The sequence below is a fragment of the Eubalaena glacialis genome, chromosome 1, assembly GCF_028564815.1.
Source record: "Eubalaena glacialis isolate mEubGla1 chromosome 1, mEubGla1.1.hap2.+ XY, whole genome shotgun sequence".
NCBI lineage: Eukaryota > Metazoa > Chordata > Mammalia > Artiodactyla > Balaenidae > Eubalaena > Eubalaena glacialis.
The window spans coordinates 94,459,484-94,479,445 of record NC_083716.1 but is presented as its reverse complement, the minus strand read 5'-3'; the positions used below and the strand labels follow the sequence as shown (position 1 = coordinate 94,479,445).

The 19,962-nt window shown below is 40.6% G+C and overlaps 1 protein-coding gene across 1 annotated transcript in view; it reads right to left on the bottom strand.

The window, feature by feature from the left end:
• Positions 1–19,962, bottom strand: part of LOC133091320 (formin-2-like) — a 345,797-nt gene that overhangs the window by 130,840 nt on the left and 194,995 nt on the right. Inside the window, 2 exon segments of the mRNA XM_061190473.1 lie at positions 2,380–2,441; positions 19,161–19,248. Of these exon segments, the coding sequence (XP_061046456.1) occupies positions 2,380–2,441; positions 19,161–19,248 (150 nt within the window).

Genomic DNA, 19,962 nt, shown 5'->3' with positions numbered 1-19,962 from the left:
TCTTCATCTCTAGAAAACTGAAGACCCTTATATGCCAATAGGTCCCTGGGAGTCTATCCTTAATGACCCAGAATTCTAAAAATACGTAAAAATTTTAAACTCTCATTTACCCTTTTCAAAGTTTCAACCATTCCGCTTCTCACCACTTTTTGTGTAGAGCAGGTTACAGTAAGCTACCACACCCTCCTAAAAAGAATCACTCATTACTTTGCACATGCAGTCCTGTTATCACAAAGAAGTAAAAATAGAACAAACATGTTCAATATGGAACCTTACTCACGATCCTATCAATCAGTCTGAAGAGGCAAAACGTATTTGAAAACCATATAACAGAAAGTCCAAAGAGGTCTTAGAACCAAGCCTACCAGCAGATTCCACTCATCAATTCATATATAATTTAATGTTTACTGAATACTTCCTAAGTGCCCAATACTACCTAAATCTAAGTGCTGGGGACGTTGTCGTGGACAAAAGAAATAGTTCTGCCTTCTTTGGGTCTGTATTTTAATGGATGTTACTCAGGAATTAGCATGAGTTCTGTCTGTATACAAGGCATATACAATTATCTGTTATTCGTAATGGGTGCTTTAAGTTCCTCTACTGAAGATGGTGATCAAAACAATCCAGCCCATTCGTACCAAAACTAGTATCACTGTGAACCACTCCCACCAAAAAGTGATTGTTTTCCTGACACAGTGGAAGTCTGAACCATCAAATTTAAAGACATCAACAATATAAAGAAAACCACAAGTGTCACCAGTGCCATTCGGTACTGGTTCTCCTTTCACGGGGTATGACAGTAAGAAATTCTGGGTAGCTATCTGGTTTGTCCAGAGTCAGAAATTTATATTTTGTGAAAGTAATTTACTTTGAAAGGCTAAAAACTCCCAAATAAAATACTCTAAATCACTGCAAAATAAACTTCCCTCATAAATATAGCTGTCCCCAATGTTCTCTATTTTTTCTGTATATGTTTCTGCACATGGATATACCAGCTTAAAATAAAATGTTCATGTGTCTTCATATAATATACAGACATGTATATTATGTATCTACATAAACGCATGTACATAGTATATGGAATGTGTGCACGAGATACACATTTACACGCACACCGACGTCACACCGTTAAGACCTGTTGAAGGCATTACTTTCCCTGGTGTTTCCTCCTTTCTTCCACCTGGTTCTTGGTTGAGAGAGGGCTGGCAGGAAACACTCGAGGGAAATGAAAGCTCTCTGTACCTCCAAATGGTACCATTTTTTCCAGTTTCCATCATGTACTGACTACCAGGTAACAAAACACTCATGCCCTCCCTCTCCACCTCGTGATCGAGTCATGTGTCTGCACCCACGATGGGGCCCAGGCGCCAGCGCTACATCACCCACAGACTGGGTGACACGCCAGGAGAAATCCCAGCCTCAAAGGGACACTGCATGGACGCATGCTTTAAAAGTACCAAATCCAAGAATGGACAAGCAGGTGGAACACATTCTCCTCAAGGGGGTGGTCAGGGCCGGGGGTCTGACTCCTGCCCACCACACGTGTCTCCAGAGCCAGAAATTACTTGACTGGGCACAGAAAAGCCCAGGACCAACCAAGACCAGGCCCCAAAGAGCACAGAGGTTTAAATACCAGCCAGACCACAGGCAAGAACAGAAACAAAATGAAAAAAATAGGGGCACACGGAGACTTTCTCCCAGATACAATCCAGCACACTGAAAAGAGAATCTCTTTCTCACTATGTGAATCAATGTCATTTAATGCTGTGCCCCAGCTACAGCCATTTCATGCAGCCCTGCCCAAACTGCACTTCTGAGAGCACCACGCCCTGGTCATTCTCCTCACTCCCCTTCCCTGCCAACTTCTTAAGAGAAAGTGCTACTAGAAGAAAGACACGATGTCCTGCCACTCAGTGAATGAAACTCCGGCAGATAGAGAAACAGAGTCAGAATGAATTAAATCCCAGGCTCAGCACCAACACGGCCTCTGTGACCTTGGGCAGGACGTGTGGACTCTCCATGCCAAGTTTCCTCATCTGTAAAATGGGTAATAATAGCAGCTACTGATAGTTTCCACGTGAAGATTAAATGCATCAGTGCGTCACACTATACTCCTCTCAAATTAGCCTCCGCCTAAGTATTGATTATATTTCAAAAGAGGGAATCTGAAAGACCTCATGTACAACATGGTTTGAATCACAATTTTGAAAACTATGAGACCACACATTTATTCAATATTTTCCTAGAAATTATTTTTACAAACCCATAGTTATGTAAATTAATTGCCCCCGTAACAAATTTCCTCAGAGGACATGGAAGCAACGAACCTGGACGTATATGTTGTTACATCCTCACACATAAAATTTCCCTGTTACTCACATTCTCATAGAGAGCTTGAAGGGTCTCCAGGTCAACCACAGAATTGTCCAAGTTCACCACAGCTGCGCAAAAAAGACAAAAGAAAGAATATAAATTGCCATAAGCCAGCTGTGAAAAGCTCCAACCACCTCAAACAATAGTGACCGTCCACAAAGTGAGTTCATACCCGGCAAGCAGAGGATGGGGGCTCTGCCTTCACGGCAGCCTCCTGTCGGGCGCCCCCCACTAGGCTGAGCTGCATTTCAATGGGTCAGGTGTCAAGTGTCAAAGCTTTCACACGCTCCACAAATACAAAACCCCAGGAAGAGGGCCCAATGGTCACAGAGAAACTGTGAGTCTGTCTCTTTCATGACTCACCTGAATGAATTTGAAAAATCTGCTTAATACCAGAAAAATAGGCAAATCACTCATGTTACTGCCACATCCTGGTTTTACGCCAATAAATGCACATATCTGCCAATTTATGTAAAGACATTTGACAAAGGTTAAATCTAATCACTAAACTGGTAGACTAATATGGAAACAGCAGGTGCATTTCCTGTTGCAACTTTTTCAATTGTTATAATCGAAGGATAATTCTTTGATTATGGTATTGAGATTGGCACAGATGCACCCCTAAAAATCCATCTTTAATATACAAACTGCCCTGCTTATACAAGGAAGAAGTGGAATGGATAATCAAAAACTGGAAATATGTTCTTAAATGCATTTTTTGGCCTGGGAAACGTATTGAATTTTGGAATTGGTGTGTTTTATTACTTAATTTAGGTGTAGGTTAACCAAAAGTATTTTGCATTAGTTGTGCAAAAATTAGCCGGAAATGAGGTGAATTTGCTCTGATCAAATGTGTGCCAAGTAGTCACTGAAGCTGTTGTGGGATTAAAGATTCCTGGGAGAAAAATCACAGAGTGGATAATCAAAAAGTGGTTAGACTTACTTTGATAATTGTGGCATTTCACAATGCTTTTTTCCTCAAAGCTTAAAGTACATGACACATTTTCTAGTTGACTCTGGCAAAATCCCAAGAAAGAATTAAGAAAGCCAAATTCGATACTGAAACACAGGATGGATAAGAAATCTCACCAAGATAATTTAGCATTTCTGTCTGGAGCTGGGAAGTGAGTCCAGACTCACCAAAAAATATCATATCAACTAGAATATAATACTTCTAGCCTAATAATATTCCACTATCTCAATCTCCAAAAAAATTAGGTCTCAAGTTTAAATCTAAGAATTAAGATTTGCAATCAAATACTTTTTACTCTTTAGACCATATAAGGCAAACATACCACAAACTGTTTAATGTTTCAAAGTAGTAAACCATAGCCCAACTATGACTAAATTTCAAAAGCTAATTAAAAGGGATTAACAAATGATTTTCACTAGAGGTAATATGGCTAAAAATAATGTAACAAAATACATAAAACTAAAATAAAGATAGCATCTTCACGCATGGAATTATCATTTTTAGATTACAAATCTTTATATTCATGCAGAGTCTAGCCCTTAAGGAGACTCTTAGAGTGAATCCAAAGTTCTCTAACTTTGGAATTCATTAGCTAATAATCCAGTATTTCTATATTCCTTGGGAAATACACTGAGAGATCGACGGGAAACTATGGAGGAAATGCTAGTCGTCCACTTAACACAAGGTTTCATTTTCAGAACAAGGAAAAGAAACACAATAAAATCATTCATGCTCAAGTCAAAACTCATAAAAGATATGATTAACCTCTGACTTTATTATTTTAAAACATAGTATTATTTCCCCAAGTTTTCCCTACATGAAATGTTACTTGTAAATATACTGAGGTTTCTCATATTTTATCTCATGCAATGTTACGTGCCAAAGAATATTTTTATAAATATCACATGGTCCTAAGCAATTCCTCAAAAAGTCCTAATCCATGAAATGTCATTTTTTAACCATCCACAGGAAATCTCAATGGAAAGCAACACTGCTACTACTTTACCACATAATTTTTCCTTAATTGGCTTCACACGTGAGAAATGAAAGACACAGGGACTAGATGAGGAGAAATATCATTCATTCATGTTTGTTTATAACTTAGTCCTTCCCCTCCTTCTCCTCCCCCCCACCAGCTTAAAAGTTTGGCTCATTTTAGGCTAATATAGAGAGTGATGTCAGCCATTTGTTTAATGTAGTGATGAGATATTTAAAATATGAATCAATTTTTGACAACTAGTCACTTGACCATATGGCAAAAGTGTTAAATATATCTGTACTGGTTAAAAATTGCTTTCAGCTGTAAAAAGGATGTCTGAGTAAATAATGACAAACAAAATTGAGATAGGTTGGTACTGATTCAGTGACTACAAACAGGTTAGAGCCAACATTTTTTTAATGGTCTTTTCCTCAAGTGGAAAAATGGCAGCCATGGCTCCACGGATCACTCTCACATTCCAGGTAAAATGAAGAAGGAAGAAAGGAAGCAACAAGAAGGCATGTGTAATGCCTATTCGTAGCAGATGTCTCCTTATGTCTCTCTGGCTAGAGTAGTTTCCCATGATCACCTAGAATTGAGGAGAAGCTGAAAAGTGTAGATAATGTGGACAAGCTGCTATCTCTAAGAAAACAGTGTTTTAAAGCTCCAGCCTAAGTAATCTCTGAAACACTCCCTAACTTCCATAGCTCATCCTGACCTTCCCAGCCTCTTGAGTCTACCCTTTAATACAAGTCACCTGATACATTTCAGATATTCCCTCTTTTGTATGTGAGTATGTGCTCTGTCCCTCCAAGGAGATTTTGAAGAGTGTGATAGCAAGGATGTGTCTTAGGTATTATCAGCTTACGCCAGAGTGTTCCACATATAGTAGAAAACTGAAAAGATTACAGTGCAAAAACCAAAAGTCATTACTGAACCTTCGGAGAGAAGACATAACAGCCAAGCTTAAGAAAGAGTCACTAGAAGCCACGTATTTGCATTATCGGTTCCATAAATCCACAGAGGCAGCAACACCCAAGACAGCAAAAGGCAAATACCAGCATGGGTAGCAGTGCTGCTTACACAGTACCACAAGCGTAACGGCCCATGTGATGATGAGGGAATCTGGCACTGAGTCCTACAGGGTAAGAGAAAGCTGTTTCTTGGGGGGAGAGGTCTCCTCTTCCGCTTCACATCTGCAATCTTTGGGGGATGAAAATGGTCAGTGTTTACTCATTCAGGAGTTTCTAGTACTGTCTTTAACTGTCCTGCCAGGGGATATAAAAAGAAAAGAGAAAGAAAAAACACCAGTTTGGTAGAAAGGCCTAGAACTGTTATCTCTAAATTTTTACTTGAAACTCAGTAAAGCACAGAAACGTCGGCTGCGGGCATGCCGCTGTACCACATGACGGCAGTGGAGCCAAGGGTCACACGCAGCGTCCCTTTATACGGAAACACGACGCGCTGACACCTGCCTGAAAACCTGCTCACCCAGGAGTTACTCTAAAAACTGTCCAAATGCATGACTTAACAAAACTTTCCTAAAGATGCAGTCAAGCAACTTTTAAAATTGTGTTGGCTTTGCTTGGCTTAACTGAACAAATCCAACAATTTATTAAAACTAGCATTTTTCAGACAGAGGAAGGCACCTGGGACCATCTTCATCTGAATATTTCACACTTGAAAGTGAAACCAAGCAGGACCCTGCGGGGCCCTCCCCGGTACAAAAGCCTTTCCGTGTCCCCCGTTTCTTGTTTGTAGGAGAAAGGCTTCAGCCTCCGAGACCTTCCCTGAGTTACTAATGAAAGTGAGAGAACAAAGGAAAGGCAGTCGGGAAACAGGAGTGCAGCTGGTGCAGCGACGGGGCAGGGTCGCAGTTCCTCCTCAAGGGATGTACTTAACAATCTGACACACACGGATCTCTGAGCTCTTCTACAGGGACTGGGGGCCCACCCGGTGGAGGATGGTGACTTCAGGCTGAGTACAAGCACAGGGACCCCAGACTGGTTGGAACCACAAGGCTGATGATGGAGATTCCTGGAGCCCAACCCGGTTATCTCCCCACCAATCAGAGGAGGATCACACACCCGGCAGCCCTCCCCCCAGATTTTGCCTATAGAAACTCTTCCCCCCAAACCATCAGAGATTTTTGAGCACGAGCCACACATTCTCCTTGCTTGACCCTGTACCGAAACTTTCTCTGCTCAAACTCCAATGTTTCGGTTTGTTTGGTTTGTTTGGCACATGGACTTGGGTCCGACAACAATAAGATGACAGGAAACACTACATTTGCGTTCCTTACACATCCCAGCACCAAGCACGCTTGAGCTCCTGGTCACAGGTGCACAGGCACACCCTTCAGCGGGAAACTAGCCAGAAGACACATTGGGTTAGGGTTTGGGAAACACACAAGCTCTTGAAAAATACTTGAAGCAATTCTGGATTACCTAAACAATACAAAACATTTGTATTCATCTATGAAGAAAACAGAGTATCTTCTTGAAAACATTTTCATCCATTCATTGAACAAATATTCTTAGAGTCCTAAGTCTGGACCAGACACTCCTCTCAGCCCTGACAGACATGTTTCTTGTCCTTGAAGAGTTTACACTTTATTACCAAGCAATTAAAATGCTGTACACCCTGGAAAGGAAGAAAATTGTAGCTTTATAACATCCTGTAATTTAGGAATCGTATTCATTTATACTATCCTCTCTTTTCAGGCAGCTTAACCAGGTGGCAGACAATAAAATGCCAGAATTCTATAGATTTTGTACTTAGGCTACGTAAAGAAAGGCTTTCCTATCGGAAAAAATTAATCTGACACCCAATCCACCACTGGTGCATCTCAAACACACCTGCTTCTACAAGGTTAACAACCTAAGTGACTAAGTCAGTGGGCCTCACTGACAAGAGCTGCATAAGTTAAACTGTCAGCAAGTGTTTTTGCCTAAGTCAGTATGGCATCTGCTTTTATGGGCAGGGGAAGAAGATGAATATCAAGACTATGCTTCTGGAATAAAATCTTTAAATGCAAACATGACTGCCACTGTAGACCTTTTGATCTAGCGATACTGTATTTCACTTCTGTTTTTGGAGAGATGTGTTGACTGGACCACGCTGGTATGACTCAGGGCTTATCTCAACTATTTAGGTAAGATTTACTTGGGGAATTCCCTGGCGGTCCAGTGGTTAAGACTCTGCACTTCTCCTGCAGAGAATGTGGGTTTGATCCCTGGTTGGGGAACTAAGATCCCACATGCCACATGGTGTGGCCAAAAGAAAAAGAAAAAAGTAGACTTACTTAAAAAAAGATTTACTTGACTTTGGCAGGTGACAAAATCTAGGGTGTGGGATAAATGAGGAAGAAGAAAAGACTGGCACATCCCAGATAGCGTTTATGTTAAGCATAGTGTGTAAATGACCAAATAGTTTCAAACAATGCATGGCACTTTGTGTAAAACAGCCACTGTCTGTTGAATGTTTTCCATAAACCAGCACTGCAAAACGTCCTTTATTGCCCATGGTCCTTTATTGCCCCAAATGGATTTCACCTTCCAGCTTAGGTAAACATTTATACTCATAAAATAGAGCTTAGTGAGTCTCCCTTGATTAGGACCCTAACTCTGGGATCACATTTGCCACTGTTTTCTAACACACGCTCTAAAAGAGCAACAGTGCAAAATTTTACTTTGAATGTAAGCACACCTATTGCTCCATAAGTAGAGAACATATCAGAAATTTAAAATTCCTTACGCCAAAATAACTTTCACACAGATAATCATACTTTTTTCAGTGTAATTTACACAAATACATCTGACTTTGAAAGAAACCCAGAACAGAAAGATTGAATTTACAAACACAGTGATTATAATTATGATTTTAGAGAAAAAATTCCCTTTTAAAAATAATTCACCTAAACATACAGTTAAATACCTTCCTTACTATATTATACATGAGCAACTATATATTGGCACACAGGTTAAGGTAGGGGAAGTTTAGTCACTGAAAATTAAAAATGTATCAAAAAATAAATATATGTATATTTATAACTAAATAATTCAGAAAGGCTAAAAAATGAAGAGAAGTGAAATTATTCCCAGCACATGCAAATCAAAAATGCAAGGGTTATGATCTTGATATTTGACAACTTAAGACTCAGGCCAGGAACATTATGTGAACAACAAAACAATGAAGAAAGATATTTTTAATGCTAACAGCTACAATTCCTAATGAAATTGTAATAGATATGAATTTATGTCCCCCAAAACACAGGTGCAACCTTCATAAGAAAGAAACTACAAAATATTGACAAGGAGAGACAGACAGACAGACACACTAACAATGGGTAACTTTAATAAACCACTCTGGTCAAAACGGATCAAGAAGAAAAATACAACTAAGGATTTAGAATATATAAACAGAAAAGAGTTTTATCGTATAGTTACATACTGAACTTTGTATTCTAATAAAAGAGTATACACTTTCTTTTCAAGGCACATGAAATATTTATGAATATTGACTATTAAGTCGCAACAAAAATGCCAAGCAATGTCATAATACAAACTTATTTCCTAATCCCACATAATAAACTATTAATGGATTTTAAAAACTCAGTTGTGAACTTGTAACCTATGCCTGAGAAGATTAGAGCTTACACACCAGAACTTGACATGTTACGGTCGTTCCTTTCATTGTATTACAGAAGGTTTTGACTAACAGCTTGGGTCTCAGGACTACTTTTCTAAAATATTTAAATGTACGAAAAATCTAAGGAACATACATGATATTAATCATGATCCACTTGGAATAATTTCGGGTTTACTTAACTCAACACATAATTAATATGTGCAAAATGTGAGGGGCTGGTTCATGTGTGTGTTAAATCACATTTGGTCATTTGTTCAGTTAATGAAGGTTTTCTGTTTTCTCTGTCAATGTATAAATTTGTGTGTAAGGGTTAGTTTGGTGTTTCATTGTTCAGAGAAATGAGGGGTCAGTAAAATAACTGATAATCATGGGAGGAGTTTCCAACATTAGGATTTCTTTGATGTGATTTTAATAAATAAAAAGTTGCTTCTCAATATAACACTAAAATTTAGAAACTTTCTCCACATCCACACCTACTGCCTCACTGACCAGTGACCTCTTCCAACCATCACAAAAATTTGCTAAAGTCCTTTCCTTACCTGCTTCTGTACATAAATAATTCCATGAAAAATTCAACCATTAAAAGCAATCAGACTTTGAATTTCACAACCCACATAAAGATTCTTCTGCTTCCCACTAGCTAGCTATTTTACATTTGGTAGTGTTTATATGCATTTCTGTTTGTTTCTTCCTTTCAAGGGGACAGAGTCCATCTGAACCTGTCTGTATAGGGAAATGAGTGCTGGTGGCTAAAATACTTTGTTAAACACTTAAGAATTCAGTCTCAGCTGCAATCACAATCCTCACTGTTCCCTTAAGAAGCCACATGCCCCATTACCCGATGGTTCTAGGAATGCAATCCCAGGTACCCATGAGCCCAAGGTCATGATAAATGGCTGAAGTGCCGATCCTCCTTCTCTGCTCACCCCAGCACTCTCAGACCCTCACTCACCTCAAAGGATAAAGACCAGACAGCATCTGCAGAGCGATCTCTTTGGGCTAAAATAGCACAAGTCAAGACACAAACGACTTTATAGAATTCAGTTTTAAAATACAAACATGACTCCAGTTATCCAAGGGGCTTTCCCTTGCCCCCAAATAACAGTCCAAATCCCCACCCATCTCATGGATTATGCAAAAGATATATTTTCACAAAAACAACAACAACAACAAAAAGACTAGCGTATGGAACCTCTCCATCACAAAGCTGCTGTGATTCATTACGTGCTCACAGCGGGGGCCCCGCGGCCCTGGGCCAGCAGTGCCTTCAACCAGCACCCATGATTGTAAAGAAGAGACTTGAGTTACAGGGGAGGTGCCTGAGCGAGCTGCAGAGGGGACTGCAGGTCGCACAGCGCTTACATCTGGGGGCAGAGGGGCAGGAAAAACAAACACAAACAAGCCTTGATAGTAATTCAGACAGTACGTGCAGTGAAGGAAAGGAAGACCCACACCCAAAGCTCATTGCTTCAGAAAAGCCCCAGGTACTGTGTTTCTCCTTCCTACAAAAGTATAATTCAGAAGTCCACCAGTTGTGGAACAACGTCAGAAAATATAAGCTAAGTGCAACCTAAGGGTTTTTGCTGGGCCTGTAATGAAAGGCTTATAATTCATTTTACCTTGATTTAATAATCTACATGTGACTTAAAATGATGAGGTCTTTTTTTTATAAGAAACTCTAAGTAATGAATTTATATTTTAAATTAAAACATATTCTCAGCAACATGGATGAACCTGGAGATGATCATACTAAGTGAAGTAAATCAGACAGAGAAAGACAAATACCATATGATATCATTTATATGTGGAATCTGAAAAAATGGTACAAATGAACTTACTTACAAAACAGAAACAGACTCACAGACATAGAAAACAAACTTATGGTTACCAAAGGGGAAGGGGGGAGGGATAAATTAGGAGTTTGGGATTAGCAGATATACACCACTGTATATAAAATAGATAAACAATAAGGTCCTACTCTATAGCACAGGGAACTATACTCAGTACCTTATAATAACCTAAAAGGGAAAAGAACCTAAAAATGTATATATATGTATAACTGAATCATTTTGCTGTACAGCTGAAACTAACACAACATTGTAAATCAACTATATTTCAATAAAAACTTAAAGAAAACCAAAGTTTATCAGAAAAAAAGACAACTGCTATAAACACTAAAGCAACCACTAAAGAGAAAATAAAAAGTTCTATTGCCAATAAGCAAATAAAGGAGATCATTTGAATCTTTTAAAAATAATTCAATTAAAAACATGTTCTGACATTAAATTTCTGAAAGTAGGTTTCAATAAAAGTGTCTGTATCTCACATGCACTTTTCTCCCCAATGAGGCAATATCAATGACAAGGTCACACCGATGACAAAGTCATGGAGCCCACTGGGTGGAGCCCACTTTCTTCTCAAATTTCTGACCCTTAGGGACTCTTCATTTCAATGAAAACTGTTCACTAAGCCACCCAACAGCACTGACTACATTTTTAATGTCTTGATAACTATACTAAATGGATCTTAAAATTCCATACACCATATGAAGAAAACACTTAAATGCTAAAAAAAAAAAAAAAGAAGCATGAAGCAATTTCCAAGTGAACCTTGTAAACTTGAGTTTCATAAAGAAACCAGGCACTAGAAAACCTACTGGGAAAAAACAACACTGGCCACACTGAACCCAACTTCTGAGAATATTACAAAAATAAACAAAGGATTATGAATAACCTTTCTTATTGTGGACAGAAAATGTTGCTAGCCAGTTTAGTCAACAATGAATGTGGCCATGAGCCACTGCAGCTGCCCCCAGCGGTGCACCTCAGGGTACTCGAGGTGGAGAAAAACAGGACACTGGCCCAGACAGCTGAGGAGCACATCAAAGGAATGATTCCCATGAGCCCAGAATCTGGCATCTTCGCATACACAGAAAAGCACTATAATCATTAACTTGAGATGTCTGTTTTTTGTGATTAGCAGTAATATTTTCATGTTTGACTACATGTGTTTTGTTTTGTTTTTCCAGCAAAATCTCCTATATGCCCTGGCTCCTGCCTTACCTCTTCAGACAGTTCCTCAGAGCATCTGAGAGGCTGTTTCCCAGGCTCTAGTTCTCAGTAAGGTCCCCAAATGAAACTTAACTTGCAACTTGTAGGCTGTGCATTTTTCTTCAGTTGACATTATGGTAATTAATAGGCAAGTGAAAAAGCTTGCATCTTCAAGAAAGAAATTAGAAATTCTATTAAAAAAGAAACCTGGAGTCTGTAATCTACAACTTATTTGGTAGAAATTTCATAAGAAAACCATTATTCAGTGGCAGGCAGTGGGGTAAAAAACTGCTCCACAAGTAGGCTACCAGAATACTCGGGGAAAGAGTTACCACAAAACATTCTACAAAGTTCCAACAGTTCAGAAAGGGTATTTCCAGGTTTTTTAAGTGTTCTTATACTTTACACTCAAAGCTAGAAACTAGTTCACCTTTCAGGAAAATAGTATGTCAAAGCAGGAAACAGAAGCTTCTGTCTGTGTGCTTAGAATTTGCTCATGTCCATCACCAAGGTTCATTTCACCACCAAAGCCTAAATCCTTCCCTCCGCCATCTTCCCTGCCACCAGGACCCACCAGCAACGCATGTGGAATGTGGGTGACACAAAGCACAGAGAAGATAATAAGAAAGTACACGGTTACAGGAGACCCTGGCCTTTAAAGACCCAAACAAACTGCTCTCCTTGCAGATAAAGCACCAGCCAAAGATGCAGCCACACTTAACTTCTAAGAGCTGCTATTACACATAATTCTCATATTTGTCTCCATTCAGAAAAGAGAAATGGACACAGCCCAGTACTAACTCAGCATTTCAGTAATACTGATGGAAAACCCAAGCTAAGAACGATTGAATCTGCCACGGTTACTTACCCCCTGAACCTGAGCCCCCATTTCTCCCCTCCTACCTCTCACTTGAGAATCCCACCACAGGGCACAGCTCCTGCATTCTTCTCCCTCCGCTGTCTCCTGGGCAAGGCTTGTAGTGGAACCCCCCAGAGCCATGAAGGAGGAAAAAGACCTTCATATCCTCCCAGCTCCCTGGGTGGCCAATCTGGAGTTTCAAGCACTCCCAAAGCCTGAAAACACACCTCATCCCCTAAGGATCCCAGGAAGGGGAGGACAACTAATACTGATTGTGTGTGTGTGCTCATGTGCACGCATGTGTGAATGTGTGTGAGTATCTGTGTGTGTACGTTTGCATGTGAACGTGCATGCATGTGTTTACAGGAAATAACTCATTTAATAGCCCTTTTTACTAGTGAGGAAAGTGAGGAACAGAGATGAAGAAATTTGCCCAGGTTTACTTACCTAACCAGTGGCAGGGCTGAGATCCAAATCTGTCTTTGACTGGGTGGCTTAAACAACAGGAATTCGGGTCTCAAAGTTCTGGAGACTGGAACTGGGGCAGATTTTCTTCCTGGCTCACAGAGTCCTGGTCTCTCCTCCTCTTCTTATTAGGATGCTAATCCCATCATGAAGGCTCTGCCCTCTTGACCTCATCTAAACCTGATTATGTCCCAAAGTCCCCACTAAACACCATCACATTTGAGGTTAGGACTTCAATGCAGGAATGGGGGGTGGGGTGGGGTGTTATGAACATTCAGTCCATAACAGAATCCAGGGAGTCTGGCCCCAGAACTCACGCCCTCATCGTTGCTAGACTACACTAGAAAGTAGAGGGAAACCCAGGGAAGCAAAGACACTGAGAAGAAATAATATGCTTAGACAGTGAGTCTGAATGAAAGCAGGCACCCCCAAGGACCACACTAGGGGGATATCCTGTATTTCCCTACATACTCTCTGAGCAACTGGTACCTAAAAGAGAGGCACAGAAACTTCCACCTCTATGTACCACCAGACTTACAATAATCACAGTATGCTTCAGTTATTTGATAACCTTAGCCCAGATTGCTTTTTCTATAAATATTTTGTTTGGTTCAGTCAAGAACAAGCAACTCCACTAATTAATAATTTTCTTTAAAATATTTTTACTCACTTAATTCACAGATGTGAAAAAAAACCCACAACTTCATTTCTCTAAGGAAGAGAGTCAATAAGCAAACAAGGGAATTTGTATAAACTGACACTTAAAGCAAGAAACCAAATTTGCTAAATTTATATTGTGCAAAGTTTTAAAACTCCATATTGGTAGGAAAAAGTATTATGTACTCCTGCCAGTTCTGTTTTTGCATATTATTAGATAACACAGGTCCTCACTCTGAAACAAGCTAGCATGAACTCGGAGTCAGGGGGACAGATGCCCTCATTAAGGGGAAGTCACGGACACACTTGATCTATAAGCCTCAATTCCCTTCACTGCAAAATGGAAATTAACCCCCTTCCTCTGGACCATTTTACACAACTATCAGTAATAATCGGGGGAGGGGTGGGGGAAAAATTCAAACCAATACTGAGTGCCGTCTCTTTGGATCCTGATAGAAAGGTTTCAGAATGTGTATCCTGCTTGTCAAGAGCAATTATCTTTCTAAGCACCTGCTGCCTTACGTAATTCCTTCCTATACAGTTATCAGGACAAGGCTTCTCAGCTCTGAGCCCCTTTGAGCCAGTGACTGAAGAGCAAAAGATAAGCAACACGATGTGGTTCCAACGAGGGGTGGAGACAGGCCGACGTCACTGGAATTTCTGATTTAAATCTAAAACATGTTATTGTCCTTGTAAGGTATCCTTAACTACATTTTTTTAAAAATTTTTTAAAAAGTGCTTGAAAAGCAATCATTAGGCTTAGAGACCAAAAATAAAAACAACCATGGTTTCATTTACCTTATCAACTATATTTCTAACAGTATACTAGTTAGTTTTACATAATTATCGCCTTTAATTTCAAGTCATATAATTTTGATAAATCACGTTTGAACAGGATAGAAATTTCAACAAGGACACAATTTAGTATTCACTGCCCTTGGCTCACAATACCAGCTGGCTTTAAACAGGACAGACATTCAAAGGAGGGAAGGAACCTGGGCCTTAACAGCCTGGGGTGGCTACTCCTGGGTGGAGAGTGACACTTGTTTCCATGGGCGGGGCCATCAAACACTTTCTTAGGTGTCCCTTGCTACTGAATCTGTCATCGATGTTGACATACATGTACTAAGGGAATGTAACAGGGTATGTGAGCCAGTTAAGGGTTCAGTGCTTGGGGCACCTGCACCTCAGGGTGGCTGGTGGTGCCCCTGTGGCCTGTAAGAAGGCCACACTCCAGAGGCAGCTCCTGCAAGGTCCTCAGCCCTCCGATAGCTGAGGCTTGCTCATTCGTACACTAATATGTGAAACTAAGGGTATACAAGGCCTGTGGATTAGCTGAAATCTCTTAGACATGCCCCAGCCACCTCCGTCCACAGGCTGAGCACGAGAAACCCCCGCGGAGTGAGTCTACAGCTGGGGTCCTTAAGGAGGCCACCCAAGGCTTTGTCCCGAACAGCCCTGGTTGCGGCCCTGGCTGCGCTGTATTTCCAGCATCTCCAGCAGACTGAGGGCAAAAGATCCCTCCCTCTGTGACGGGTCTGTATCGGTGCAGAGCAAACCTTTCAGACAAGATATTGGTGAGAGGACCTCCAAAGACAGAAAGCTAGACAACCTCAGGGTTACAGTAACCCTGCTGGCCAGGGTTTAATAAATATCCAAAAGAGAGAGAATTAGATCAGAAACTGCTTCGTTTGATCTGGTGGCAGGGTCACCTTACTACTTGTGTGCCTGCAAAATGTCCACTTAGCACTTGCTGTCCAGGCGGTATTATTAATGGCACCCCTTCCACTCTCAAAAGTATCCCAGTCTGGATGATGAACCACGTGGATCTTCTACCCAGTAGTGAGACTAGGGATGGGGGGGAAAGCTGAGCCTTATGAAATTCAGAATTCCTTTACAGCTACTATGATCTACCAAAATGGACCTAAGAGTTGCGAAGACCACACTGACTCCTTATGGGCCAAAAGTTATACAGAAAATTCTATTTATTTTCACTAAACTACAAATCTGTAGATACTCTCATAATAACAATTTCTGGGAATAATACTAGATTATTTAAAGGAATCCTCCCATTGAGAACAATTAAAAATGCTGGATAAAATATATTTGTAAAATATCTTAAAGTCTTCGAAGAGCTGACGAGATAGGAATTAGGATTCTAATCAAAAGGCAAGAGAGAGCCCTGAGACAGGAGCCAGCTCAGAGCCTGCCTTTGCCCTGACTGACCCAAGAAATCTGAACTTCGTGCTGACAGTTTCTGGGGCCCGGGGCTAAATACGAAAGCTCAAGGCCCACCCAAAGTACAGGTTGTAGACCCTCTTGACAATAAACTGGGACTCGAACGGCTACACACAGGGAAATCGACTCCTGCAGTGATGGACAGTTAGCCCTGCCTGATGGGGCCTCTGGACCCCGATTTAAGGAGATCCTAAACCCAGAGTTGCTCGGACCCCCAGCACAGACTAGGGCAAATCTGCTCTGAAAAGTACCTTCATCCTAGAGTTTAAATTATTCTAAACCCTTGGAGTGGGAGTTTTCAGAGGTGCACACCATTTTCACTCCTCCCATCTAAAAATTGTTACAATATGCAGGAGAATTTAGAGTTTACAAGGCATGTTCACAACTGCATCACAGCAGCTCAGGCCTCCATTATAAGTGCCACACACACACACAGACACGCGCACACACACACGGATACGGTGACAAGAGAAGGATCAGACCTTTGGCACCTATGACCCAAACCCTAATTACTCCAATGCGGCACTTTACAATAGAAACATTACAAAGGAAACTCAGCTCTAAGCTTTCCTAGAGTTCTCTGACAGGGAAGAAGACAGAGCAGAAAATTCCTGCAGTTTTTCACCATCTTACACATGCTTTGCTTTGAGATGCCAGTGCTGGTGGTAGGAAAAGCACAATCTTCGAGGAGCAGCGTGTGTGGATGGGAGAGGAGGAGCAGTGAGTGAGGAGGGCTGAGGGCAGGTCAGTCTATCCTATTAACAAGCTGCGTGACACTGAGCAAGAGACACAACCACTGAAAGAGCTTAGCTTGCTCTTGTATAAGGTCACCCCGGAGGTCTGGATACATCCTGTGGCCACTTCCACATCCAAACCAATTGGTGTTTACACATCCGTGGACTTCTCAGCGGAGGCACATCCTGACAGAAGTCAGTTTTACTACGGAGGCCGCATGTGATTTGCTCACGGACACCGCGGTCCCGACAACACACAGCAGACCCGGGCTTCTGGCACCGAAAGACACACCCTCGCTCCTGCAGATCTGCAAGGCAGCCTTGCTTTAGAAAACCGTGGGCAGGGTCTCAAAGTGACTCCAGGCAATCACCTGTCATCCTAACAGGATGAAGCTTATGGAGCCTTCAAGTGCTGCCAGCCACACCCGGCCTGTGAGCTAACCCGGGAGGCTTCCAATGACCTCTGGCTGGCTTCACACACACACACACACACACACACACACACACACACGTTAGGCGACTCCTTTGCTCAGAAGGTTCTCATTACTAACTCAACCCAGGCAATATCCGATTGAAAGAAAGGACCATAGCATTAATTTCAGATTTCATTCCATGGCTTGACTGGGCTACATCTGCCAGCTTTAGAAAAGCAAGTACTTCTTGTTGCCGGCCTTGGCATCCTGTTCTATGACAATGACCCCCAATGCTTCCACTTGAGAAAGCCTCCTCACCACCAAACAGCTTAATAAAAATTTAAATTGTGATTGTGCTACTTATGGATTGACAGGGCAGGACAAGCTTGTGCTATTTATGAATTATTCCACACATTATTTTAAGCCAACCAAATAGAATCCACATTCATAAAGGGGTAAGCTGGAAAGCCAGGTAAATGTTTTCATGATTTTTAAACCATATTTTGTTAACAGGTAAACTGGCATTCCATTGGATAATTTAATCTGCTTTAAATCTATTCTAAGGCTCTGAACAGCTTAAGGGACATTTTGAATATAAATTTAATTCCTCAATTCACCTTCGGGCAATATCTTTCAGCACAAATGTGATAGGACAATATAGCATAGGGATGCCTGTCAACAGTAAAGTATTAAAATACTGACATGAAAGCCATTTTAAAAATGGTAAAAATCACCTTATTTCCAAATATAGAAAATATTTTATAAGCCTGGTTAAAGATATAAATTAAAACAACACCATAAGAAAATAACAAAATATCATGCTATTACTGCTTCCATGGGTCTGGATCACCAAGAATAACATAAACGGGTAAGAATAATTTGAAACTATCTTTGATGCTTATTAGAAAAATAATTCGGTCTCCGTATGTGGAGAGAAGCCTGGGGGTTACAGGCTAGTCAGCCCAAGGAACTGAAAAAAGAGGGACCAGTTGTCCAGCCTAAAAAGTTACACATAATAAAGCTGCTTGAGTGATTCTTTCAGCATCTCACAGCCTCTCGGAACAGGAGGACAAAGAGAATATGTCCCTTCACCTACTCAATGCTTTAAAAGCATCTGAGACAAGTGGTCATGCAGCCTCTTCAACAGTTTTGAGTTTTCATTTAATCACTATACACAGCAATCCAGTCTACTCTTCCACGTCTCTAATCATAAGGAAATTTTAAAAACAACAACAATCAAAACAAGCTTTCATGTAACTCTGGTTTTAGCTGATCTATTAGAAAATCTTAGGTTTACTTCCTCTTCTTTATGTTAGCTCAGCAAACATCTGAGATTCACTCTCAGCATATTGTCCTCTCCTGTGGACCATCCTCCCCAGGTATCGTCAGGGGCTGAGGCACAGCCCACATCTGGATCTCACCAGTGTTCACCAGTCCCTCTTTGGACATGGCACAGAGAAGTCAAATCAGGTACAGAGCACAGTGGGACTAGTATTTCTCATGAGTTAAAAATTAAATATTTGCTAATGCACACTAAACATGTCACATGAGAGTCATGCTCTTAGCAAGATACAGAAATAACACAAAAGCCAAATTACTCACAACCTTTCCAGAAACAATCATGGTAGAAAGTTTGGTAGCACTTACAGGAAACATACTCACCTCAATCTACACAGAGAGTCTAAGTATGAAATAATTTTACCACTAAGCAGCACATCCTTTGGCCCAAATTTGAGTATTCAAAAGCTGAATTTTTATTTTTCACTTACCATGTTGTATATCTTTCATATCTAAGTGAAGGCTAGACATCAATATTCCAACTGCTTGTGACCTTTTGTTGCTTAGTAACTTGACAACCTGTTCAAGAAAGAAAGGAAAAGGGAGAAATGTTATTTGAACTCAGTGATAGGCTTAATAGCATGTTATTTTTATCCTAAATGAAGAACAAATAACTTAGAACAGTTAAAGTACCAGAACTGATGTGAACAAGCTTTTGGGTTTTGTATCTCCCCTCTTCAAAATCCCCACCTTTGCCCTGTTGTTCACCAGCAGCCTCAGCATCAGGCCCTTTACCTGCCTTGTAAGAGCCTGATCTGCCATCACTGAAATTTCTAACCATCTGGGAAGTTAGTTTGGTCTCTGTAAAATAACAATTACACACCTGATCATTTGCAGCCTGAGATTTAAAAAGTGTTCTTTGTTTTTAAATGCAGAACCTTGAAACACTGGCCAATAAGTAAAGGGAAAAATAAAAGTACGCAGAGAATCTGTTAGATCAGATTAGTTTGACCACAAAATAGAAAATGTGCTTTTATGAAGGATTTTTAGAAACCTCACTATTTTACTGGCATTTGCTCTCGTTTTGCATTTGGCCCACATTTTGGGAGGAATGTTCCAACTAGTTAGTAGTGATACAATCATCAAATACAAGGGGCTGTGTTAGCTCAATCTCAAATCTTTCCAGAGAGTCCGGAAGAGTCAGTCCACACAACCCATGAGAAGTTTCCTAACACAGATGTAGGCATGTTTAAATTATGTTTTCTAGACAATAACACATCACTGATAAATCCT